Source organism: Barbatula barbatula (assembly GCF_947034865.1).
Source record: "Barbatula barbatula genome assembly, chromosome: 6".
NCBI lineage: Eukaryota > Metazoa > Chordata > Actinopteri > Cypriniformes > Nemacheilidae > Barbatula > Barbatula barbatula.
The window spans coordinates 4,980,383-5,007,615 of NC_136765.1; the positions used below are offsets into that span (position 1 = coordinate 4,980,383).

Consider the following 27,233-nt stretch of genomic DNA (forward strand, 5'->3'; position numbering starts at 1 on the left):
AAGAGTTAAAAGGGCAAACAGATGATCTTTTCAAGAATGCAAGTCAATGCCAAAAGTTGTGCTAAATCCAGACTATTCAGAAAATGTTTTTTAGGATGGAATAAATCCAAAAAAATATTTTCACAATTCATAAACATTTTCTTTAGAAGATAGTTTTGGGGAAGAAAACTTTTGGGATTTGGGAAAATATAAAGCGTACATATATTTAAAAGAAGCACACATTTCTACCTAAACCTGCCTTATAATAGCAATTATTTTGTTCTTGTTTACTGGTAGCTATGCATTTGCTTCAGACGTCATAAAACACGACGAAAAACAGGTCGAGGGCTTATCATCCAGTCTCAAGTTATCGTTTCCCTGATTCAAGTGATCACACGTCTCGACCAATGATATTGGGGGCGTGAGAATATGCGCACTTCTAATTGGTCGTAGGTTTCTCTTTCAACACAGACGTAATATAAATGTAAACGTGAACGTCGGAGGCATGGGTAAACACCTTAACAAAGCTGGAGTTTACGGAAGACTGGCAGCATATTATATCCACGTGGTGTAACATTTGAGAATGGTGGACAGTGTTTACCGCACACGATCTCTTGGCGTAGCTGCAGTCGGGCTTCCTGACCAGTATGCTGACGGAAAAGCGGCTAAAGTGTGGCAGCTGTACATCGGAGACACTAGGAGTAGGACAGATGAATACAAGAGCTGGGTGCTGTCCTTGCTCAGAAAACACAGGGCTCAAAGTGTTCTGGACGTAGCCTGCGGCACAGGGTACGACCTCTAGTTATCATGTTTATTCCCCCAAAATGTACTATGGATTTAATTATGTACGTGTTCTTTACAGTCATGTCAAACGATATGGTGTATCGCATTGCCAGCCGCGAGTTCGTGCCTATTTGCGTCTTTGCATCGACTTTGTATGTAGTTTACTCGCGCAAATCGTTTCTCTTGCGTTTTGTGTGAACCCCATAATGTTGTCTTCACGTGCTCTCGGAAGTTCGATAATCAACCCGGAAGCAACGTCTGGATTTAGTAGCATTAAACGTATTAAGTAACATTAAAACATAACAAGTATCTGCTAACATTAAAGAGCATTGTTCCATATATTATAACCAGGTTGATGTTGGAATTATAGAATTTCTGACAGCACTTGAAGGCAGCATAACAAGTCCCTTATGTTTTGCCAAAAGCCCCTCATCTTTTTAAGGAATGAAAACGTAGAGTTTCATATTGTGAATTTAATAGATTTTCTTGACGCAGTCGTGGTACATTAGCCTAATTTTGCACGTGTATTTCATTAGATTCAGCTTTGAAGCCGTCGCTGTGTTGCGCTTTTAAACAGTACATGATTCTGTCAGCAGGAAGCACTGTTTCAACAAACGTAATTCATTCCTTGGTTCGTGAAATTAACAACTTCTTTCCAAATGCAATGTAGCCTCCGTCATGGAGTAAAGTGGGTTACTTTGTAATGTTACTTTTGAACGGGCCAGACCTCACGAGGCGCTCGGTCAACAGTACACAGTGCTGCAGTTGAACACACTTACGCCAACACATGTTGTGTCATTTGATCGGCTCTATTGATCGGCCGTTAAAGAGATTGCCTATTATAGAAAGAGAACTATTTAAAGTGATGATGATCAATCAGAGCACCCTTAAAAAAAAAGTAAAGTAATTTTTTTAATCCATTTGCAGATTTTTATTTGCTTGTTTTAAACATAAATTAACCTAATTCTTTTATTTTTATTTCATAAAACAACCCTTAATATTTTAGGTCAGTGTATCTTGATTTAAGAAGTTTTAGATCATATTTGTACTAGAAAAAAGACATAATCCTTAAAAAATTTTTTTTTGAAATGTAATGTAATATATATATATATATATAGGTGTATGTATATATATATATATATACACCTCTGAGGAGGTCCACAAGACTGGAGTGTGCCATTTTGAACAGGGCCATTATTGAATAATTTAAAGTGAACCACAGAGAGTGCCAGATGGTGAGATTTGCTCATTTAGTAAGCCTGGTTAATTCAGTTGGCTATTGTGGAATGAAAAGTTAGTTGAAAATGGTAAAGAGCTTTATTTGATAAAAACATTTCATTTTGGTTGCATAAAAGTAATGTTTTATATAACTTAATCATTGTAATTTTCATAAACTTATAATGTCAAAGTCGATTTGCTTGGTCCAACGTGTGTGTGTGTGTGTGTATGCAAGATCAAGATGGCACCACCTCCGTCTCATTTTGAGCCAGGAAAAACCCTGGGTGTATGTGTGTCTGTTTTCTGTGTTTCACCTTTTTTGTTTTTACTTGTATAACTTTAAATGATTTGCTTATAGTCAATACGTTTCATGTATAGCTGCTTTGTAACAATGAAAATTGTTAAAAGCGCTATATGAATAAAGTTGACTTGACTTGAAGCTCTTAGCGTTTGACCAATCACAAGAGGCCGTAAAGCAGAAAAACATCCCAGCTGACAATTCAACGTTGATTCACCGTTGAATAAACGTCAAGGACCAAGGTTGAATCAACGTTGAATTACGTTTCGGTTTTGCAAATTGAATCAACGTTGAAATAGCAACGTTGTTTCAACGTCTTACCTTTCAACCTAGTTGAATTGCGGTCAGAAAACGATGTTGTATAATAATTGCTTTATTGTTTTTTATCCCCATAATAAAGCATTGAAATTGCTACCGTTTCAATGGTTTTTCAATACTAAATGAATAATTAACATGTAGAGTGATTTTCTGTGGAGTATATACTTAATGTTGATAGTAATTGTAACAATTTTACATTGGCCTAAAAAAAATCTCTCTAATAACTGTAGAATCGTTTGAATGAATTACTTTGGATGCTCTTAGTGCAGGTTTGAGAGTCCACTTGTATATATACAGATAAGACAGAATAAAAATAAACAGCAATATTTTTACATCCATTTTATTTTTTCTCATTCAACAAAATTAAATCACACGCGCGAACATACACAAATTCATTTTCATTAAATTATTTTAAACTGGAGTGGGTCATCAGTGAAGTGTCTTTTTACGGCCACCACCGCCTATCCTCTCTGGAGCATATTTTAAGTATTTAGACATGGTCTGTAATATTTGTGTTCGTGTTGTGTGTAGATGACAGCATCTGAAGAGAAAAACAAAACAGTTTCATGTATATTTCAGCCTTAAAAAATCCTGTTGTTGACAACTGTAGGTACCAAACCCTGTTGTTGACAAAAATGTACCAAAATCGATCAATAGGGATCACATATAGGTTGCCCTGTATCTTAAAAATATGTGCAAACATTTGACTTGTGAAGCCAAAAGAACACTGTTGTTTTAACTTGAAACATCACTACAAGTAAAAGAGACTTCCCTAAATAGTAATTTGGATAAGCACAAATAAAAAAGTATATATTATGTATGCAATTTCATTTATTTTTACCTACCACATATGATCTGGCATAGCAGAGACTCTGAAAATGGCAGCTTCCCACATTTTCCCTTTAAATTCATCTGTGACATCACAGCATTCGAAAGAGTTCTGAAAAATAAACATGAATGTACAAAACCTTTAAAAAGTGTAAAACAATAAAAAAAAGTAAAGACAGTTAATTAAAGCAGCATACAAAACATGCATATAACAAAATCTTTCTTTGTGAAAGGAAATTAAGTCTTTAAAGAGAAATCCAATGAAATCTAATCTGCATCCTCAAAAATATTTTTTCAGCTTTGAGTTGTCTTGAAATGTTTTCTGGTGTGTAACTACTTCATTGATTCTGCAGTACACTGCCAAACAGGCCTTACAGTTCCCCCTTTAGTGACGAAAGAGGGTTAAATCATTTAGGGGCTGAGCAAGTGTTTATATGTTAGTGTTTATATGTTAGAGTAGTGACGCTTGTGTGACTAAAATTGTGATGAAAAGTGCAGTTCTACTCAATTAAAGGATAAGGATGAATATCAGCCAGTGGAGGCTGATAGCTTATTACTAGCTTAACAAATGGTGCACCACTGAAAGGTCAGTATGATCATATAATAGATATGATGTAGCTGATTTTATTTCTGACAAATAATCCAATGTCTGGCACAAAAAAGTACTTACGCAGACATTGATTTTTTCACCATGTCCACATCATCCACACCTCCAAGTTTTTTCAAATATGCTTGCTGAAAAAAAATATTAATTTGAGACAAAGTTGGGATCAAATAAAAGGCTTTTTAGCAATTAAATGGCACTTATTAATTATTTGAAATAATGTATATGTAAATGGCTGTTAAAATGATAACTATGGCACTGTAGCGCTACAGTATTATGTAACCCTCCCACATGCTATTCCATTAGAAGAGAAACCAGCTTGAATTTCTATGAGATATGACCTGAAAACATGCATGTAATGTTTTACATAGCGTTGTTTCCTAAAATAATTTTTTTTGAATGACAAAACTCACAAGCACCCAGCATGTTATACACTTAAATTAAGCGTGTGATAAATTACACGTAAACGGTAACACGCGTTCTCTGTGAATGGCCTACCGGTAGACAGTGTCATTGCATGCAATTCAGCATTTTGCCGCCTCCATTTTTTATGGTACGTCATCTATTAAAAAAAAAGTTTTATTATAAAATATCAATCACTTGCTCAGTCTTTGCCATCATCTCAATTTAAAGAAATTCCTAAAATCGATTTTCATTTATTTAACATCTCGTTAACGTTAATATGCCTAGGGATGAGGGTGCGAAAATGCCACACAAAACGCCAGCTTCCACACTTGAATTAGAAGACTTGTAAGTTTAAATAAAAGCCTAGCATTGTTAAAATTAATTAGTGTGATTGATAATATAGTGAAATTGTATATTTACTAATTAACATATGGACCAATACACAACATGTTACCGCTTCACATTTACAGGCTATTCACATTTTCACTTCAAATGACGGTCGCACTGTAGACTTCTCAAAAAAGCATTTTTGGAGTGCATTTACTAAGCTATTTTCCTATCTCTTTTGTTGCATTTTGTCGGTTTCCGTGTTAACTAGTTCACATTTTCACTTTAAAATGGCGGCCGCGCTGCCTTGCCTGTTAGTTAACTTGTTGGTCGAAATATTTCTGTGAGCTGTTTTAGGCTTGTGTACAACACTACATCTCATGGAACAACCTCACTGGGTGTCAGAAAGAAACGTTCATATAACGTATAATTGTTATAAGTTACATACTTTTATCTCAAAACATCACCAGATTAACCGTAAAGCAAGTGGCAAAAGCCTCAATGACGTAGATCCAAACATTTTCAAACGCATAACCTTAAACGGTAGCTTGAAAATTCTCCATAAATTGACATAATGGGTAGTATTTAATAATTTTTGTTATAATATTATCAACTTACTTTCATAGATTGTAGTCGTCGTCTCGTCACGTCGTCACTCCGCGCTTTCCCGCCTCACTGACTGACGTGAACCGTTACCGTAACGTCTCGTGCAATCTCGCGCCACTACTAAGGTTAAAGGAAAAACATATGAAACAGCAAAATAAGCTTTTATTGTTTATTTATATTTGTGTGTGTGTGTGTGTGTATATATTAAATGCAATAATACGAGACTTACCGAAAATTTTGATTGTTGAAGATGCATGGAATACATGATGTTGATTTAAAGTTTAGATCTTGATCTAATTTCAACATTGATTTATGAGCGTTTTGTTCACGTTTTTCGACGTTCTGCATTTAATGTTGTTTCAACGTTAAAATAACAACTGACATTATTTCAACCATATTTCAACGTTGAAGGTCGGTCATATGCCGGCTGGGATTCGTCCCACGCTTTAAGCCAAGCACAATTGATTGGGTCACCTTGACCAATCTGAGCGTATTGGAATTTATATAACCCGGAAAAATTCTGATCAGTTTCTGAAAAGACTGACAGCTCCAGGGTGTGTGTGTGTGTGTGTGTGTGCGACTGAAACCCGCTGCAGCTTGAATATGTAATGGTGGTACAGTTGAAGTGGTCAAGTACAAAAGCTGGTGTAATTTGACAATCATCATCTGCTTATACTTTCACATATAAGACTCATTCTGACCATTGTTTACTTCCCCTCATTGCCTCGAGGTGTGGCAATTGTTACAAGTTCTGTTGCAAGACAACTGTTTTTGACAGCAACATGCGTCTTTAAAGCGTGTCTAGAGAGCCTCGTGTTCTAGGCTTTGCTTTTTAAAAAAACGTATCTAAGCATTATTTGCCATATCGTACACCCGCCAGAGCTTGAATGCATTGGTCGTCTCTTTGGATAAGAAATGTAATGCTAAATGTAAATGCTAGAAAAGCAACTGCTGGTGTTGTTATTAACATCTCTGTCTGAAGTGGCTTTCACCTTGTGAACTCCTGGTGCCACCCACTGACACACTAACCGTTACTAATAATATCTTATACTCCTATAGACTGTATGGATGGAGGACTGCTTGTTCAGCAATCCAAGTCAGTTTGAAAAATTATACTGGTTATATTGGACTACATATGAATAAAACATACCAAGACTTTGCCAATCAAGAATTAAGTGTTTTTAGCAAGAAAAGTTTGAAAGTTTCTTGTTGTGTAGACTGCTACATAGTTTTGGGGTAACCATATGCTATTGATATATAAACAAATAAAATAAACAATATGAAAGCACTTTATCAGATTTTTTGTCCATTTTTGTTTTAAGGGTTGATTCCGTTATGTTGGTGGAAGAGGGATTCAAAGTGGTTAGTGTGGATGCCAGTGACAAAATGCTCAAATATGCCCTTAAAAAGAGATGGGAGAGGAGGAAAGAGCCATCTTTTGATAATTGGGGTAATATCCTATTTATTATAATTGGTGTAGAATATCTTATTTACACATGATAAAGAAAGATGTTTTTATTGATTTCAGTGATTGAGGAGGCCAACTGGCTTACGTTACCAGAAGATATCCAGAAACCTGGAGAAGGGTTTGATGCTGTTATTTGCCTGGGAAACTCGTTTGCTCATTTACCAGACTTCAAAGGTTTGTTTAATGTTTATATGATTATATATTCATTGACTAAGCTCTTTCAATGTTTTGCTCATGTCTCACAGGAGACCAAAGCGATCAGAAGCTTGCCTTGCAGAACATCGCCAGCATGGTAAAACCTGGCGGTATCCTGATTATTGATCACCGTAACTATGACTACATCCTTGAGACTGGTCAGGCACCACAAGGAAAGAATATTTACTATAAGGTACAATAATTAAAAAAACTCACATATGTGTTTACCAGTGTATGAAATATTTTCAGGCAGAAACTCCAAGAGCCTTAACTAGATTTTCTTTTTGCAAATATGCAGTGCATAAGTCTCAGTAGCTCAAGGGACATAGCACAGAGCTGAGGCTTCATTTATAACCATTGCGACAGCACAAAACATGTCCCGAAAGATGCGTACGCAACTTCCTACACAATAGATGGCATTTATAAAAACTTGACAGGAAAATTTTGGCACCTGCAGGCAAACCCATGCGTGCGCACATTCTGAAGACAAGGGGATTTTGCAACACAAATGGCGAGTTAGTGATCTCAAGTGAGATTGCAGAAAGTAAATGTTAGAAGATTTAATTTCACACCATATCATACGTTAGATGCACATCTCCAGCAGTGTTATTTGGGCTTGTATAGGTTGTTTGCAATCATATGGTTTTGATGACGTGCCAATGGAGGGCAGCTAGTTTGGATTTGGATTGGATTAAATTTATTGTCATTACACACATACAAGTACAGTGCAACAAAATGTATTTTTAGAAGAAGATAAAGCATAACATGGGGAAAGTGAGGAGAAAAAACATGTACACAATACACCACAGACAAGACTTGCAACAGGGATAAGTAATCCAGTTCCGACAAGCAGCCATCTGATCCTGCTGCCATGGTGGCACCGTGTGTTTTCATAGAACACACCTACTGCAAAATATTTTTATAGTCCATGCCCACTGTATTATATTCTCAATTTTGTATTCTGTATTTATTCTAACTGTATATCCTGCACTTGCTAACTGCACTTCTGGTTAGACCTAAACTACATTTCGTTACACTGTACTTGTATATGTGTAATGACAATAAAGTTGAATCTTATCTAATCTAAAAATACAGACCCGCTTGTCAGGCTGGCGGGTCAAAGCGACGGAGGTGATGGATCTGGGGATGGGAGACCGCCCTCGAGTGCGGCCTATGTTTGTGTGTGATAGTCTGTGTGATAGTCTGTGCAGGTGTTTCAGTAGAATGGGGGAGGGACGCAAGAGCGTCTCTCCGTACTGCTCCACTCAGGGTTGAATTCCAGCAGCAGCCTTGCACAAGGCTGATACGGGGAGTCGAAAAAGATAAGATTGATTGTTTAGTCTTGGGGCAAGCAACCGCATTCCATTTCCACGGCTACCCTCTTTGTCAATTTTATCCATTTTGGCCTCCAACAACATCAATTTTACCTGTTATCATGGTTCCCAATAGGTAGATATCTTCAATGTCCTCCACGGAAAGAGGAGCCAGACACATGATCCGCCATCTCTCCCAGGCGTCCATCGTGTAGCCAGCTGCGAACGTTCCATCAGGGCAGACAGGTTCCCCCGAACCCAAGCTTCTCGTCGAGAAGATCGTGTCAATAGCATTGAGAGACCAGTTGGTCAGATCCATAATTTCAGTTGTAGAGCAGTGCAGAGAGAATCTCTCAATAGATGACGAGACACGAGATCAGCAGGAAAAAAAGGGGAGGACGGGAGCAAGAAAAATGCGACTGCCTCCGTTGAGAGAGCGAAGAGAAGTGATTTTCTCCATAGGAATTCACTATGACAAATCCAAAATAACTGTGTTTAACAACCTAAACAATGACCAGGTAAGCCCAGGTTTCTGTCAAACCGAACTTGTCATAAACACTAGCTTCTATTAACCCCTCATAGGGCATTCATTTAAATATTTAAAATTTCTCAATATATCAACCCTGGAGTGTTATCGGAGGTTACTTATTACAAGTCTTTTGAACATTATTTTAATTTGGAAATCAAGGTCAGTGAAGTTACCATATATGGTTCCTCGCCGAGCTATGGAAATTGTTTCCCCAAAAAGTATATATATATTTAAAATAAGACACAAAAAATACATGCATAAAACATTTATTAATGAACATTTTAATTTTATTTAGGAACACATACGTTTCAATGGTATTATCGTATTTGTGGGAGTAGGTCGGAGCGGATAAACAGTGGGTACAGAAAGTATTCAGACCCCCTTACATTTTTCACTCTGTTATATTGCGGCCATTTGCTAGAATCATTTAAGTTCATTTTCTCATTAATGTACACACAGCACCCCATATTGACATTTTTGCAGATTTATTAAAAAAGGAAAACTGAAATTTCACATGGTCCTAAGTATTCAGACCCTTTGCTTTGTATTTAGTAGAAGCACCCATTTGATCTAATACAGTCATGAGTCTTTTTGGGAAAGATGCAACAAGTTTTTCACACCTGGATTTGGGGATCCTCTGCCACTCTTCCTTGCAGATCCTCTCCAGTTCTGTCAGGTTGGATGGTAAACGGTGGTGGACAGCCATTTTAAGGTCTCTCCAGAGATGCTCAATTGGGTTTAAGTCAGTGCTCTGACTGAGCCATTCAAGAACAGTCACAGAGTTATTTTTGCTGTGTGCTTAAGGTCATTGTCTTGTTAGAAGGTGAACCTTTGGCCCAGTCTGAGGTCTTTAGCACTCTGGAGAAGGTTTTCGTCCAGGATATCCCTGTACTTGGCCGCATTCATCTTTCCCTTGATTGCAACCAGTCGTCCTGTCCCTGAAGCTGAAAAACACCCCCACAGCATGATGCTGCCACCACGCTTCGCTGTTGGGACTGTATTGAACAGGAGGAAGAGCAGTGCCTGGTTTTATCCACACATACAGCTTAGAATTAAGGCCAAAAAGTCTCATCAGACCAGAGAGTCTTATTTCTCACTATCTTGGAGTCCTTCAGTTGTTTTTTGGCAAACTCCATGCAGGCTGTCTCTTAGAGAGGCTTCCGTCGAGCCAATCTGCCATAAAGCACCGACGGAGGGCTGCAGTGATGGTTGACTTTATACAACTTTCTCCCATCTCCCGACTGCATCTCTGGAGCTCAGCCACAGTGATCTTTGGGCTCTTCTCCCCCGATAGCTCAGTTTGGCCAGACGGCAAGCTCTAGGAAGGGTTCTGGTCGTCCCAAACATCTTCCATTTAAGGATTATGGAGGCCACTGTGCTTACCTTGCAACCTTAAGTGCAGCAGAAATGTTTTTGTAACCTTGGTCAGATCTGTGCCTTGCCACAATTATTCAGGCAGTTCCTTTGACCTCATGAATCTCATTTGCTCTGACATGCACTGTGAGCTGTAAGGTCTTATATAGACAGGTGTGTGGCTTTCATAATCAAGTCCAATCAGTATAATCAAACTCAGCTGTACTCAAATGAAGGTGGAGAACCATCTCAAGGATGATCAGAAGAAATGGACAGCACCTGAGTTAAATATATGAATGTCACAGCAAAGGGTCTGAATACTTAGGACTATGTGATATTTGCAGATTTATTAAAAAAAGAAAAACTGAAATATGTCAACAATTCTGTGTTTTTCTGTCAATATGGGGTGCTGTGTGTACATTAATGAGAATGAACTTAAATGATTTTAGCAAATTGCTGCAATATAACAAGGAGTGAAACATTTAAGGGGGTCTGAATACTTTCCGTACCTACTGTATATGTCTCACAATTTGAACCCTGCATTCTCACATTTGAAACTGAAGTTGGAAACGCCCCAGCAACTCCTGATTGGTCAGATGCTATAATGTGACTATTTGTGACTGATCTCCATTGATCGAATGGGAGATATCCATGCACTAACACAAGCTCACAGAGAGACATGGAAACGCCGTTGTGATTGGTCGATTAAGTTACCTACCAAATATGTTTTTTATGCTGTCAAAGGGTTGCCCTCATTAAACGGATAAAGCAAAGAAATCTTCCCATAAAAGTCCATAAAAAGGAAACAGCTTATCATGCCAAAACAACAACCACGGAAAACCAAGTAAAATATTTATGTTCGATATCAGTGATAAATAAATTTAAAGTTCAAGTTTGTCATTGACTTGAGCCACATTATGTGGTTTCTTTAGAATGAACTTCTATTGAGAAGAATCCTCGGAATAAGTACTTATTCTTTTAACATTACCTAGTGTTTATGACAAGTTTTGACAGAAGTTAGGCTTCCCTGGTCGTTTTAAAAAATCATCCGGCACAGCTCCTGACCGCAGATTCAGGTTTACAAGACACTTTTATCTCTGTTTCTCTCATCATCATCAATATTTGAATTTTACATTTACATGTATTCATTTGGCAGACGCTTTTATCCAAAGCGACTTACAAGTAGTTTTTTACAGTGACACATTACTGCAGAGCAATCAGGGGTAAGGTGCCTTGCTCAAGGGCACTTCAGTCATGACCTGCTGGCACTGAGATTTGAACCGGCAACCTTCTGATCACAAGCCCAACACTCTAAACCCCAGGCCACATATTAAAAAACCTTGTAGTTTCATGGTTTAATCAATTTGAACAATCGAGAACAATCAAAAACAATGCAAAACATTGGTATTTTGAGTTTGTGATTGTGAATTCCTATGGAGGAGATGGCTTGCTGCCCTCTATCAGCACTTCACGCAGTGCCATGACGTAATGTGCAAATAACCTATTGTGTGATAATTGTTTCATAAATAGCTGCTTGTAATATCCAACTTGTATCTTAAATCTGAAATAATCTAAATATTTAATCAGCGCTGTCTCGCCATCAAATCCACGATGGGACCATGCATCCATACAGGCAGAATAATTTTAAACTCAGTTTCTCTTTTATACACTCATTTGATTGAAGGGGTCATATGTCGTGAATACATGTTTTTCTGTGTCTTTGGTGTGTTATAAGTTGCCCATGCATGTATAAGACACCTAAACTTGCAAAAATGTACGTGTCTGAACAAAAGATGCATTCTTTTTAAAAGCGAATGCTCACCCAGACCTGCCTGAAATGCCTTGTGTAACCACACCCCAGAAATCTACGTGAGTTTGTGGTATGATTTGACTAAGACTGCCCAAATGTATACGAAAGTAAGGTGGGCGTACCTGTCAGTACAATTGCTTGAACCTGATGTTCCAAATATGGTACGATGCGTTACATTTCCATCGCACGCTTGCAGTGTTCGATCAATCATTACGCACTGGTTAACTGGCTAATCATAGCACGAGGAGTGCGAGATGCATTATATTTCCGAGTATGTTTACACGATAAAAATTTGAAAACATCGTCACGTCTATTTGCTTCCCTCTCCCATAACTTTAAACATTTACATGCTTCATCATATTTTTCTCTTTCTTTTCTAGACATTTTAAATATGTCTTTTTATCTGTATGTTCTCTTATTTTCTCTAATTTAGTGGTACTGAATGTACCGTTTTCTGGAAAGTAAGCTTTTTCTTTTAAATAGGTTACTCCTTAAACTTCCTGTTCCATACCTCTTCCTCACGTTGGTTTATCGTTGGTTTATCCATATTCATATGGATCTCCCTTGCGCCATTTTATTTCCGAGTAGTCCCTGCTCTAAAATAGTAGATTTCTAAACAGTCTTTAGAGTAGTCCCTGCTCTACAGACTGTTGAAATCTATCTCGACTCACCGTTTTTCACTTTTGTGCCTTGCACGGAGATCTTTTGGCATCACGTCAGCTTGGGGTGCGGAGTAGAGTTCTCTCGTCCCTGTATGGGGTTAGAGCTGGATTTGCTTTGTCCAGGATGAGCAGTCAACTCCAGTCCATTCTCCGTCAGCATTTTGATCCCAACCGCCAAATTGTTGTGGATTTCTCTTATTTCTTAAACTAGGTGAGTCAGCCCAGACAAACGCAATGCACAGAGGCATGAGGTTTCTTTGCAAAGAATTTTATTGTCATTTAATCTGCATCATAAGCAATTAAATGGTGCAGAAAAAGGCTCTCCTTCCTCCTTCACACAGTTTATATATGATTCAAACGTGACACCCTCTCCCTTTTCCCCCCCAGCAAGAATCCCGAGCTGGTTTACGAGAAGTGATGCCCCTTATTCCAAACAGAACATCTTGGCCTTTGCTCGAGGGCAAAGGCAGAGTGGTATGACGCGTACAGAGAAAAACATGATAAACACCTTAGAAAGCAAAGATAAACACGTCATTAAGCAAGGATAGAACATTTCCATTTAGGGCTGTGCAATATGGACGAAATAATCACATTGCGATTTTTATAAGGAATATTGCAATTGCGATTTTTATTTGCGATATTGGTAATTATTTTACTTTTTCAAGCATGTAACATTCTATATGTATTAAGTGCACCAGAAGTGCATAGCAGAACATTCCACAATGGAATAACATAGTATTAACAGTAATACAGCTTTAAATAAATGTCTTTAAAACAGACAACATAAAATAAATTCTGGTTAACTTACCTAAATTCCAAAAATAAACTTAAAAATAGTTTTTCACTCTACACATTTCACAATGAAATAACATACTGTACAGTATTAACTGCTTGATAAACAAAACTAATAAATTAGGTCATAAAACAGACAACATAAAATAAATTAAGATGAACTAACCTAAACTCCTGTCATAGCAATAAACAAACTAACAGAACCAAAAAATGTATTGCTTTCTTAAAGGTTTTTTGCGAGGGAAAAACCAGCATGTTCACCATTTCTGGTTTTAAGCATGAACGGTGACATGTCACCACATTACCCCCAGTACTAAACACTCTCTCTGAAGGTGAGCTGGTGGCCGGAACACAAAGATACTTTTTTGCAACCCTGCTCATTCTTGGAAAATGTATCTGATGGAGTCTCCACCATTTCAGAGGATCTTCCTCACTGTCAATGGATGGAGAAAGCAGGTAGCTGTTTAGCTCAGATGCTATGGCTTTAAGTTGCAGAGCTGCTGGCATGGCTGATTTCTTTTTGAAGAAGCTTCCTAAGGACTTCCTTGCTTTTTTGCCTGGTGGAGGTAGATTGATGTCAGGATTCTCTTTGCTTGTGCAACTCGCAGATTCAGATGTATCCTTTGACATACAGAACAGGAAGGGAAGATCAAAAAGCCATATACAAGAGTTTTGATATTAAGAGATGACAGTTTCATCCAGTTTACATAAATTTACTCACCTGGTGTGAACCCACTTCCATATCAGACATGACCCTGGCCTTAATGTTTTGAAGTTTATCCTCATCAGTGTAGCTGGTTTTGAATCTTGGATCCAAAAATGTTGCTATATCCAGAATCTCTTGGGTAGTTTCTTCCCCATAATGTTTGTTGATGTAGTTAAGAATCTTTGATTTTATAGTCTTGGTCAGGTCAGTATCTTCATCATCCACTGCAAGAATCTTTGTGTTCAACAGATGAAGTATCCATGCACCCTTGTTTATCACTGCAATCGTGTCCAGTTGTTCAAAGTGACAGCCTTCACTATATTAGATCCATTGTCTATGGTGACAGACACTTGTTGCTCTTCAGCAAGTCCCCATGATGCTAAAGCATCTTTTAAACCTCGAGACATATTTTCTCCAGTGTGATCTTCTGGAAAGTATGCTGTTTGCAAGCATCGACTCTTCATTTCAAAGTTGTCATTAATATAATGCACCGTTAAGCTCATATACGGCTCCATCGTTCTGCTGGACCACTTATCTGTGGTTGTGGCATAGTATTTTACCTGCTTAAGTTCGCATTCAACGCCTGCCTTACATTTCTCATACATTTCAGGAATAACAACTCGTGTGAAATGAGTGCGCGAGGGCAGCTGGTATCTTTTGTCGAGTGTTTGTATTAATCTTCGGAAGCCGTCTTTACTGACGATGTACGCAGGCATCATGTCTTTGCAAATGTGATAGGTGATCGCTTCGGTAATTTCTTTATGGCGTTTTGATCCTTTCTCATAAGGCGTTACGCCTGCAAATGCTTCGACGATGGATACTTGTTCAGCTTGGCTTTGTTGTGTGCTTTTGTTAGGTTCAACGGACTTTGTTGACATGCATTGATCATATAGTTTTTTATGCCGCTGTTTTAAGTGTTGGAACAGTTTGTTGTATTGCCCCGTTTCGTTGCAATAATCATTTCACAGATCTTGCAGATTACCTTGCTCTCTGACACATCTTCTCTCCTAAATCCAAAATACTCCCATACGACTGATGTTGAATTTCTTTTTGGCAGCAAATCATTTTTATTCTGACCTGCATCCATATTTTATATAGATTCCTCCCGTTCGCCTATTCTGTTCTTGTTCCTCTCAGCTTTTTTCGTATTTTGCGCAGTTCGCATAAGTGAGCTCTGATTGGTTAACATCTTAAACATGCGCACAACACCGTTTTAGTTTGAGTCTGAGTTATAAATTCATTAATAAAATCGCAGCTTTGTGCGATTTAGAAATCGCATGTGCTCAAATCGCAATTTTTTTGCGATTGCGATTAATTGCACAGCCCTATTTCCATTGCACCCGTTTGGTTCTGTTTTTCTTTGAGCTTACTGCAGGATTGATTACTTTTTTTGAAGTGCTTCACAAGATATCGTGCAGCTCCAAGAGCTCTTTCGATGCCTGTGTAGCAACATCAATCACCAACTGCAAGGTGTTGCCAGTAAAGCGTATACTGACACAGACATGGTTCTCCTCCAGTAATTGTGCAGCAACAACAATGTTTACACTAGACACAGCCTCAGACGGAGTTCTGCGTGGCTAAATGCGTGGGCTATATGGCTGATGCATTTGACACAATTTTAATGTCAAAATACACTTTTTTGGAATCACTATCACCATTTCATTTATCCATACATGCGAGACGGATGTAGTGTGATTTTCCTTTTCGTCATTGCAGGTTCTTTTTTCATAGTCCAATCGAATGAATGGAGAAGCTTGCCTTCTGTTGTGGTAACGGAAATGTACAGATGCTTTATATGTCTGGATTCTGCAATGATGAAGGAGAAACTTGTGGGCGTTTTTAAGTTTCTTATAATATGGCAGTTAACAGCAACTAGAGCGCTTGGGAAATTGAAGTGGTTAAAATCACTGCTTACTGCTTGCGGTAGGGGTTCTAATGGTAATACAGCTTGTGTTTTATAGAGAAGACGTGTCTCTGCGCAGATCGCGCCTAGACACCCCTGACTTCATAACATTGCAGATAATTTAACGAATACAAAAATGTCATTGTCCATCGCAAGGTTTCACTGTAGAAAGTAGACATCGCCCATACCTATTCACAAAACCTGCAAAACTGACGATGATTCGGCTGTGCACGTCCGGCTGGCCTAGAACATGGGCGTCTATATGCAACGTTGGGGGCATTCATCACAATTTTTTTTCAGTGGTCTTTTGCACGCACACGATTTACAAAGGAACGAGGAAACAATGGTGTACAGACCTGTTATTAAATAAAGGTTTCACAGACACAGCTTATCATAAGCCTGGACTATGCCTTCGTTGAATTTAGATATTTATGTTGCTTTTATAAAAATGCCTTTGAAAAAAACATTACTGGTGTGCATCTCAAAACAAAACAATGGCACAGATATATTTTAAGACATTTCTTATGTTCAATTAGGACAGGTTGCACATTTATTTTAGTCTAGGACTAGCTTTAACCTTTGTCTGTGAAACCAGGCTTAAGTTCTCAAACACTTGACAGTCTTTACTGCTAAATATATGAAATACAGAAGAATCCTCATAAAAGCTATGAAATCATATTGATTTCATCTGTTCTTTGATTAATATTAGTGACACGAGTCCCAGCAGCACGATTAAGAACGTGGCCCCTTTAACTCTTTTCTTGCCATTGACAAGTTATCTTGTCATTTAAGAATCAACCGTTCCCTCCCAAAGACGAGTTATTATGGCAATCGGTTTTTGTACTGTTGTACAGCAGGTGGCGCTGTTATACACCTTTGGAAAAAGTACATTGTAGCGAGGTAGGCGGGTAGAGAGCCGTGATGCGAGGCTGGTGCGTGAGTGTTAACGAGCGTCAGCTGTACGCGCACCGGTCTCGTATCACGGAGGAGATTGTGGAGCATTTAAGAGGACGAGCGTCCGGACCGTCAGTGAGAGAGGACCGGGCCCGGTGGCTGCCGGTCTTTACTTCCGCGTGTGTTGTTTGTTTATTTTTTTATTAAAGTTTATTAAATGTTCGCTGGTTCCCACCTCCTTCCTTCCCTTCTATTGAACCTCATTCATTACAGTGGTAGCGAAACCGGGGAGGAAAGAGAGACATGCTGTCGAAAAGTCCTCGCCAACCGAGTGGCCTTGCGGTGTCGGAGAGTTCGGGCAATATGGACACGAGAAGCGGTGGTTCTGGAGCAGAGACCTTGCCGCAGAGCACCTGGGTCTCTGCGGGATGGCTGCCTCCCCAGAGGGAGCGGGTCGCCACCGTCCGCCCGAGGCCGGAGCCTGTCTCGTCGGCCCAAGAGAGGGAGGCCGGATTTTGGGGATCTGTCCGCCAGAGGGGGAGGAGCAGGGGGCGGAAGTGCTGAGAGCGGCCACCGCCTGCCAGAGGCCAGAGCCTGCGTCCGTCTGCCCAAGGGGGAGGACCAGGGGACGGAGGACCCGCTACTGTGTCCCTACCAGAGGGGCCGCCGCCAGGGGGCGCGAGGTCTGGCGCTCAGGGCCACCACAAGGAGAGTGCAGTGGGTGGTTGAGGACCGAGCGGCAGCATGTCGGGGAATCAGACTTTTTTCTTTTTTTTTCTCTCTCCCGAGGGAAGGGGGAGCAAGCACAGTCTTGGGGTACCCCCGGCCTGCGAGGGGCGATGGGGGTATGTAGCGAGGTAGGCGGGACAAGAGCCGGGAGCATATAAGAGGACGAGCAACCGGACCGTCAGTGAGAGAGGACCAGGCCTGGATTTTATGTTGTGGTTTGTGTGTGTTTATTTACGTTTGATTTTATTAATTAGAAGTTAGTTTACGTCCGACGGTTCCCATCTCATTCCTTCCCTTCTATTTGAACTTCATTATATACATAATCTCTGAACCTAGAACGTATATATTTGATCTGTTTTTAATCATTGTTATGAGTCTAATCTGGGTGGAGTGTTTGACATTTGTTTTTTAATTATCTCAGCTGTTTACTCAAGGTGATGCATTTCTGAAGAAACCTACCCAGGTCTGGGTTGATTAAAAAAAACAGATTCCACTGGGGTACTGGGAAAGGTGTGAATCTTAAGAAACTTAACCCCAAACTAAACAAATCTTTGCCAAAAGATGCTCATGTGAATTGCGAGAGCGCTGTATCACGTCTTGCAATTCATTCAAGAACAGTTTTTTTAGGCACGTAGCAGTTTTAAAATGTATTCCAAATACGATGTTTAACTTGTCAGAAGTTAATCTACAAAACAAATAGACAGTTTCTCATATTTTGGCTGATGCAAAAAATATTCATACAGAAAGAAACCGGCTAAAGTTGCAAGTTTCTTGCCTCGCACCGCACTGACCTAATTTTGCTAGGTCGATTTCATATTATGATCTTTCTAATGACTAAAAGGTCGTTTCTGAAACGAATGATAAGAATCATGAGGAGTCAAACAAAGAAAGTGTTAGCAGAGTGCTTAAGTAATACTCTAACCTGTTCTTGAGGCTTGGATGGCTCCAGTGTGTGTGGCTTACTGTCTGTGTTGTTTGTGTTTGTGCTATTTCTTTTTCTCATTGCTCTTGATGTCGATGCTCTACTAGTATATGATCGCCAAACACTGCTGGATCTTCGATTTTTCGTCGAAGATGTAGTAAAATGGGATGATGGTGGACATGAAACTTTGCCCCCATTTCTGGTGAGGGTCCCGGCACAATTTTGCTTCGTCCGGTTTCCACCTGCTGCGCCTCCGCGGCCGGGGTAAATGCAGCGGCCGGATGGTTAGGTTGAAGTCCCGTTTTGCACGTTCGTCTACGCCTGCTCGGACTGAGATTGGGGTCGTGGATGGTGCCTGGCGGATACCTGTTGTTGGCTTGGATGAGGTGTTCCAGCCCCGCGGCCCTTGCTCTACTCGTCCTCGCAGGCACGGGGTAAATCTGGGTAATTTACGGACTCTGTGTGAGGCTCCTACGCCTTTTTGGACTGAGATTGGGGTCGTACCTAACCTCGTTTTTCCTCGACGCTCGTTGGACCCTGCCGACGCCTGGCAGATACCTGTCGTCGGCACAAAAAAGGTGTTCCAGCCCTGCGGCCCTTGCTCTACTCGTCCTCGCAGGCACGGGGTAAATCTGGGTAATTTACGGACTCTGTGTGAGGTTCCTACGCCTTTTTGGACTGAGATTGGGGTCGTACCTAACCTCGTTGTTCCTCGACGCTCGTTGGACCCTGTCGACGCCTGGCAGATACCTGTCGTCGGCACAAAAAAGGCATTACAGCCTCGCGCCCGCAGCTCTCTTCGTCCTGGCTGGTGCGGGGTGAATCACTGCAACCTGCAGCTGCTGTGTCGGGTTCCCCGGACAGTCAACGCCACGGTGGCGCCGGTTCCTGCCAGGATTGGCCTGGTAAATGCTAGATCGCTAGCAAACAAGACTTTTATCATAAAGGACTTTTTTATGTCCCGTGAATTGGATTTCCTCTGTGTGACTGAGACATGACTGAGTGTTGGTGAGTCCAGCGCTTTTATTGAACTTCTACCTAGTGATTGCTGCTACTTTAACTCCCCGCGGATGTCGGGTCGAGGAGGAGGAACAGCGATTGTCTATAATAAACATTATAAATGTAAGCAGTTATTGTTATCATCCTCTTTCACCAGCTTTGAACTGAGTTTATTTGAGTGTGGTCGCTCTAACACAGTGCTGTGTGCTGTGGTCTATTGCCCTCCTAAGTACAATAAGGATTTTTTAGATGATTTTTCTGATTTTCTAGCTGAAATCATGCCTAAATATGATCGTGTTCTTACTGTTGGGGATTTTAATGTCCATGTTTGTTGTCCTGACAAGCTTAAAATGATTTTTTTAAACCTCATAGATTCATTTATTCTTGTGCAGTCTGTGTCGGGACCCACACAAGAACATGGACACACACTTGATCTTGTCCTATCATTTGGTTTGCCCATTTCTAATCTGGAGATATGTGATGCAGTGTTTTCTGACCATATGACTGTTTTATTTGAGGTTGTTTTGGTCTGTAATACAGTTAAACCTAGTGATGTTGCTCGTTGCTATCGTATTATTAACCCTTTCACTGCGGCTCAGTTCTCGGATGCTATCAGTAAGGACTCATCATCCCGGATTCTGTGTACTACAGAGAAGCTTAGCTCATGGTTTCACTCCACCTGCGAAACTGCTTTAGACACTGTGGCTCCATTAAAACTCAGGCAGCCAAAAATGTAATCTGAGCCCTGGCTAAATGATACAACCCATGTTGTCAGACTGAGTGCCATAGAGCTGAGCGCAAGTGGAAGAAGGACAAACTGCAGGTGTCTTTGCAAATGTTAAGGGAAGACTGGCAGCTTTATCAGAAAACTGTGAAAGATGCTAAAAGTAAACATTTCTCAGATATTATCCTGTCAAATTGTCACAAACCTTGCGTTTTGTTTAAAACTATTGACTCTCTTCTAAATGCCCCGCAGACCACCTGTATGGAGGTAACCACTGCTGTGTGTGAAAATTTCCTTCACTTTTTTATTGATAAAGTCATTTCTATTAGGGCTCAAATCTCCATTTTATGATCCCTCAATCCCTGCCTCCTGCTCTGCTGTTTTTGATCAATTTGAGCCTGTGACCCTTTCCCTTTTACAGAACATTGTTGATCAATTGAAGCCCTCAGGTTCTATAAAGGATACTGTCCCTCCCCCACTATTTAAAGAGGTTTCCCCCACTATAGGACCATCTGTTATTGCTGTCGTAAATAGCAGTCTGTCCTCAGGTGTGGTCCCGGGAAATTTTAAACATGCAGTAGTACAACCTCCGATTAAAAAACCTGCTTTAGATCCATCTGTACTTGCTAATTTCAGGCCTATCTCTAAACTGCCTTTCCTTGCAAAAATCCTGGAGAAGATTGAGCACAATCAATTAATAGCCTTTTTGGAATGATATCTTTTTAGCTACTGACTCTGGTGACTGTGTTATTCTTGTGCTTTTACGTTTAACCGCTGCATTTGACCTAGTGGATCATGAGATATTGATATCACGTTTGAAGCAGTGGGTGGGCATTGGGGCCATAGCACTAGAGTGGTTCAGGTCGTACTTGGCTGATCGAACTTTCTGTGTCAGCCTTGGTGGCTGTGTATCCTCCTCGGCTCCTCTTATGTGTGGGGTTCCACAGGGCTCAGTACTTGGCCCTCTTCTTTTCTCTCTCTATCTGCTCCCACTTGGTTCCATACTTAGGAAGCATGGCATTTCTTTCCACTGTTATGCAGATGGCAGTCAGATTTATATACCACTGAAAAAGGAAAGATTCATACTCTGCCAATCTACTACTTAAGTGTCTTGATCACATAAAGGCTTGGATGGCTTTGAACTTTATAAATTTCAATGATGAAAAAACAGAAGTAGTGGTTTTTGGTAGCACTACTGGGTGGGTCCCTGTAGATTTGGGTTCCTTGGGCCAGTACATTAAACCTAGCATCAAAAACCTAGTAGTTAAAGTAGACCGGGAGCTGAAGTTTAGTGGTCAGATCAATGCGGTTTTTAAAGCAAGTTTCTTCCATTTGAGGCAGCTGGCAAAAATAAAGCCAATACTATCAAGGCAGCATTTTGAAATGATAATCCACGCCTTTGTTACCACTAAACTGGATTACTGTAATGCACTGTATGTGGGGGTAAGTGGGTCCTCCATCGCCCGTCTCCAGTTGGTACAGAATGCTGCTGCACGTCTTTTAACTACCACACGTAAGCATGAGCACATTTCCCCCATTTTAGCTGCACTTCACTGGAAGTGATTAAATTTAAAATTCTTTTATTTGCTTTTAAAGCTCTAAATGGTCTTGCCCTGCCCTACCTCTCAGAGCTACAATGCCCTTATATACCCAGCCGCTCTCTCAGATCTGAGGATCAGCCCCTCCTGAGTGTGCCTAACACTAAGCGGAAGCTCAGAGGGGACCGTGCCTTTGCTGTATCGGCTCCTAATTTATGGAACGATCTGCCTCTTCATGTTAAGCTCAATCAAATAAAGTTGGATTGGATTGGATTGAGGACTTCTCAGATTTACTCTGGGGTTTTTTTCTGATTCTTTAGGACTGTTCCTGACTACAAAATCATCCTCATCATCTATTGGTGACTGATCTGCTTCAGTAATCTTTTTAGTTACGAACACCAATAGTCTGTTTCTTTATTTTCCTACTATTGGGTTAATAGGCCATGTGAGCTGGACTATTCTTATCATATCCCACAAAAACTCCTTTCTCACATCTAGAGTCCCACTACCCTTTGTCATGTCTTTAGGCGTAACACTCTGATCCAAACTTCTTTATTCTAGAATTCTAGAATGGTGCTATTGTTGAAACGTCTGTTTCTCACTACAGCTGCTGTCTGGACTGCATAGGTCCTTTGTGTTTTAGGTAACCTACTCTCTATTAGTATTCAGCTACCAATGTCAAATAAGGTTCGCCAGTTTTGTTCATCAGTGACATTTTGGTGTGGCGAGTATGGTGCTGAAGTCTCATAAGAAAATACCATTTCCACTCAATAACCTTTGGTACACTGTTCCTGTGAACTCTGTGCCATTTTCCAACTTTATAAATTTAATCCTCCCACACGGGGCCATATCTGCTATAAATTTCTCTGTGGCAGTCACTGTGTACCTTTTCAGAAAATACACAAACACAATACTGGAGTAATCATCCATAAAGGATAGTGCATACCTATGACCATCTCTGGACTCTGGGTCTATAGGCCTTCCCAATTTGTATGCACCACTTCTAAAGCTGTTTTGGCTCTAGCATCTGGCCCTCTGTTTCTAGTCTATACATTTTCCTTGTATGCAAATTTCACACTTTTCAAAATGCCTTGCGTTATCTCTCTGCCTTCTCTGTCTGCATGTTGCATCACGGTGAGTATTCCTTTTGCATTGACTACACCATGTCCACCATGCGACATGTGTTTGCTTTGTGACCTTTTGTACCACACTTGTAACATATTTCCAGCCGCACAAGCATATTTCAAAGTTAGTTCTGTATATAATCCAATTATTCTGGCTTTCCCCTTGCCATCCACGCAAAATCTGCAACGCTGCTCGTCCGCCATCCGCTGCCTCTCGCATGACTAGCGACAAACTCTTGTCATCCAGGAACTGAATAAGCTCTGCATATGCTTCGCCATTTTTATTGTATCGTCTTCATTATCATCAGAAGTCTCATTTATAATAGTCTTTTTTGGTCCTTGCAAACAAAGTTGGCCCCAAAAATGTTGTCTCCCATATCTCATAGGTCTTTTCATCACTGTCAAAGATGAGTCTTGACCAGCGGCTCGTTGTTACCACTTCTTTTTCTATTCTGCTCATGTTGTCGGTCCTGTATCTTACTTGACTCAGGTACAAGCAGTATCCATTGCAACTTGTACCCAGCATCATGACACGCAAAAACTATATTCCATGGGAGTTACAAATACATGATAATAATACATAAGATCATTTAATCAGGTGGTTTAACGGATACACTGGCCCAATTCAACTTTCTGATCACCTTTCATAAACATATAATTACAAAACACAAATCCTAAAAAATAAATTTATAAACCAATTAATTACCTAAATTAAATTACTTATTTATCCAAATGAATAATTAAGAGATGTAAAAAGTGTGTAGTTTTATGGACAAGAAAAGAAAAGAACAGATGAGGAAGTGAAAGTTAAACGAGAGCGAGGTTAGATAACATTTGGATAACATTCATTTTAAACCATGCTTAGCACGTAAAAAAACTCCACAGAGATTTTCTCAGGTTGTTTTTAATACAACAGAATGCTTAAAAGAGCAACGTATCTATGTGAGAGACATCACACAATAGGAAGAATACAGTCAAAAGATTAATTAGCATCAGTTTATAGTCAATAAGCATTTTTCTGCTACGAAAATAATATTCCATTTGGGATAATAATTCTTCACAATGGGAAGTGTGTGCCTGTTATTGACTATATTAGACTGAGATAACGTATCACAAAATCACAAACATATTGTATTCCTTTTGTTTTGTATATTAACTCTTAAGAAATATCACCTTCCTGGCCTTGGAAAACAATACTCTTACTGTAGTACAGTACCACTTCAGTCTTCGTAACGAAATCAAGCAGTTTAAGTGACATTAAGATTTACATTTACATTAATTCATTTGGCAGACGCTTTTATCCAAAGCGACTAAAAAGTAGTTTTCTACAGTGGCACATTACTGCCTCACATGGGTAAGGTGGTGTCTTGCTCAAGGGCAATTCAGTCATGACCTGCTGGCACTGAGATTTGAACCGGCAACCTTCTGATCACAAGCCCAGTAAAGAAATGATAGAAAATAGACAAAGTAAAGAATGACAGTATTACATCAGCTATTCACATCTGCATAAACCATCAAGGACAATCTCCTTATTTAAAAGGGGCAAAGCCTAAACGCAGCTATTTGGAAATAGATCAGATACTTGCATTGGCTTTCTGGGTGTGCTGGTACAAATTCTGGGGTGTGATGAAGGTTTCCGAGTCCTTGTGGGTTAAAAGCGAGCGGGTGAGTCCGTTGGATTCTTCCTGCTAACCGGATTGGCTGACGCAGGTAGATGAACTTAGCCGAAGCAAACTGCCGGAAAAGGCTGTCTCCAGGGGAGAGACAGGTCTCGAGAGATGAAGGAACACGAACGAGCAACTTTCCTTCCGTGCCCAGAAGTTTAAACCCTAAGGGCATCACGCCCCTCTAGGGTGGGCGATCCAATGTAGTGAGCTGATTTTGGGTGCGAAACATGAGTACATTGACCTGTAGTTTGTACAAGAAAGCTATTACAGACATGGTTACGATGAAACACATATGAAACACATAGGTTATAGGTGAGGTAGAATAACATGGGAACAAGCATACAATGTGGAGATACATTTATGTACACTTTAGGCCATTCTTATGTGGCTAGAGGAGAGAAAGGGCCATTAAAGGAAATAATTTGACGCTCTCTGTCTGGTGCCATATGGCTATTCTCACCTTAGGACACAGCCCAGTCCTCCCCCCAAGAATCCCTTTGAAGCCCAGGGGTGAGTTTTGGAATGTGTCCTGATCAATACAAAAAAAAGATAACCTAGAGCGTTTGGGGTTTTACAATCCCAGGTGGTAACCTTTTGGTCTGACTCGACCCTACAACAGTACATACCCATTTAGCCCCATGAGGTACGTACTTACTGAAATGAAGTACCTGCTCATTGAGTTTCCGATTTCGGATTTAGCCAGAACGTTTCAGAAGGAGGGACTTTCTGGAAACCGGAAAGAATCCTATCGTGTTGTGAGAAGAGGGACTGCGGTGAACATTAGACTTGAAATATGTGAAATAAACACGTTTTATGAAACAAGAAAAATTTACTTCCATTTTTAAACACCCAAAAAACATAATCAAAGCTTCGAAAAAAGCCAAATAACAGAGATTTTAAGGTATACTCATGTAGGTATGGATAGTGTACGTTTGGTGTTTAAAAAGCTTGTGTAACTCTTTGGAGTTTTGCTGTAACAGTGTTGTGCAATACTGTCACAGCATCAATGAAAATTTTGTTACCTTTTTTGTTTACAGATTTTTCAAACATAATAATTTTTCATTTTTCTCTTTTTTTTCTGGTTTCTCTGTTTTAAGACATAATAGCTCTGTAAAATTTAATTGAAGTAATGTTTCTTGAAAATGTGTTTTCAGAGTGACCTGAAACAGGACATTTCCACCTCTGTGCTGTGGGTTAATAACAAACCTCACATGATCACACTGGACTACACTTTGGAACTGCCTCAGCTTGAGGGCGTTCAAACTCCCCCTGAGACAAGGTAATAAGACTTCCCATCGGGTCAGGTTTTCTTTGGTCATGGTAACTTGAGGGTAAATAATGGCAATATGAATTAAATATAATAATTATACATATATTTGTGATTTCTTTTTTAAATACTTATATATTTTCTCTGTCTTGTAGTAAATTCCGCCTGTCATACTATCCTCATCGTCTGGAAAGTTTCAAGGAGATTTTAGGAGGATCCTTTTTTAATAAGTGTGAGCACAATGTATATGGTGACTTTAAGCAGCACACCCCAGGGCAACAAGAGACACCCTGTTATTTCATCCATGTAGTTAAAAAGCAGATCTTATAGATAAAAGTTACAGCTTAAAGCTACATTAGTTGACAGTTAATTTCCCTATTACTCTGCCCTGCTGCTGCTATCAACAAACACAAGGATATTTTAACACATTATGAGGCCATATTGTATATTTTGAAGTACACACTATTATATTTTGCAAGTGAAATTGTAAGATCTTTGTGCTTTATTTGAACAGATTTAGGTCCTTAGTACTTTCTTAGCACTATTGCTTAATATCATAATTGCTTAGTTACTTACTTCTTCATTGTACCCTATTTCACATTTCTCAATTCTCCTTTATTTATATTTCTAGAAGGCTAATGTAAAAACCCTAAACAACAGGTGTCCAAATTTGGTACTGAAGATTTGGCCTAAAAACTCTAAAAAGTGACATTTTAAAGAATTGCAGTGTTTCTTTTTATGCAAATTAAACAATTAAAAAGCATAATATGATTTAAGAATATAATAGTTATTTTTCCTAAAATATTAGAAATTGTATTTTTGGCATAGGTGTACTCCAAAAACGTGTTGTAGTGTTTCTTTCTGTTATAAAGTTTCTATCAAAAATAAATGTCCAATTGATTCATTGTGCTAATTTTGTAAGTAGTGATATGGGTACATATAAACTGACAAAAAACATTTGACGAATAAAAAATGGAATCAGTAACAGTCTCTGGTGTTTAAGAACTGTTTTGTTTTTCACTGTTCACAAAATTTGCATCTTTATGACCTCCTAGCAAATTTACGAAATACCAGTCTAGATTATTATATACAGTAAAGAGTATGAAGTGTTCCCTTTCTGTCAGTCTCGTTGTGTCGAACCGACAGATGGGGTTTGACTTGAGAACCTATCATCTTCTGACTATTTTGAAAAAGGCCAATGAAATTGGCGAATGAAATTTGCATGCCGGACTCCGCCCCCGGATATATCCGGGTATAAAAGGGAGACGGCGT

At 39.6% G+C, this 27,233-nt stretch overlaps 1 protein-coding gene across 1 annotated transcript; it reads left to right on the forward strand.

The window, feature by feature from the left end:
- The first annotated feature begins 359 nt into the window (after positions 1–359).
- gnmt (glycine N-methyltransferase) lies at positions 360–26,951 on the forward strand. The gene is made up of 6 exons (XM_079459218.1): positions 360–768; positions 6,689–6,816; positions 6,895–7,008; positions 7,080–7,222; positions 25,849–25,973; positions 26,117–26,951. Exons 1-6 carry the CDS (start codon positions 563–565, stop codon positions 26,289–26,291), a joined length of 891 nt encoding a protein of 296 aa, XP_079315344.1. The 5' UTR covers positions 360–562; the 3' UTR covers positions 26,292–26,951.
- The last annotated feature ends 282 nt before the right edge of the window (positions 26,952–27,233 follow it).

Bases quoted from the DNA above. Each gene is read 5' to 3' on its own strand.
- gnmt (XM_079459218.1), top strand. From the start codon at position 563: ATGGTGGACAGTGTTTACCGCACACGATCTCTTGGCGTAGCTGCAGTC. The intron at 769-6,688 runs GTACGACCTCTA...TTTTGTTTTAAG, and splicing joins GACGTAGCCTGCGGCACAGG to GGTTGATTCCGTTATGTTGG. The intron at 7,223-25,848 runs GTACAATAATTA...ATGTGTTTTCAG, and splicing joins GAAAGAATATTTACTATAAG to AGTGACCTGAAACAGGACAT.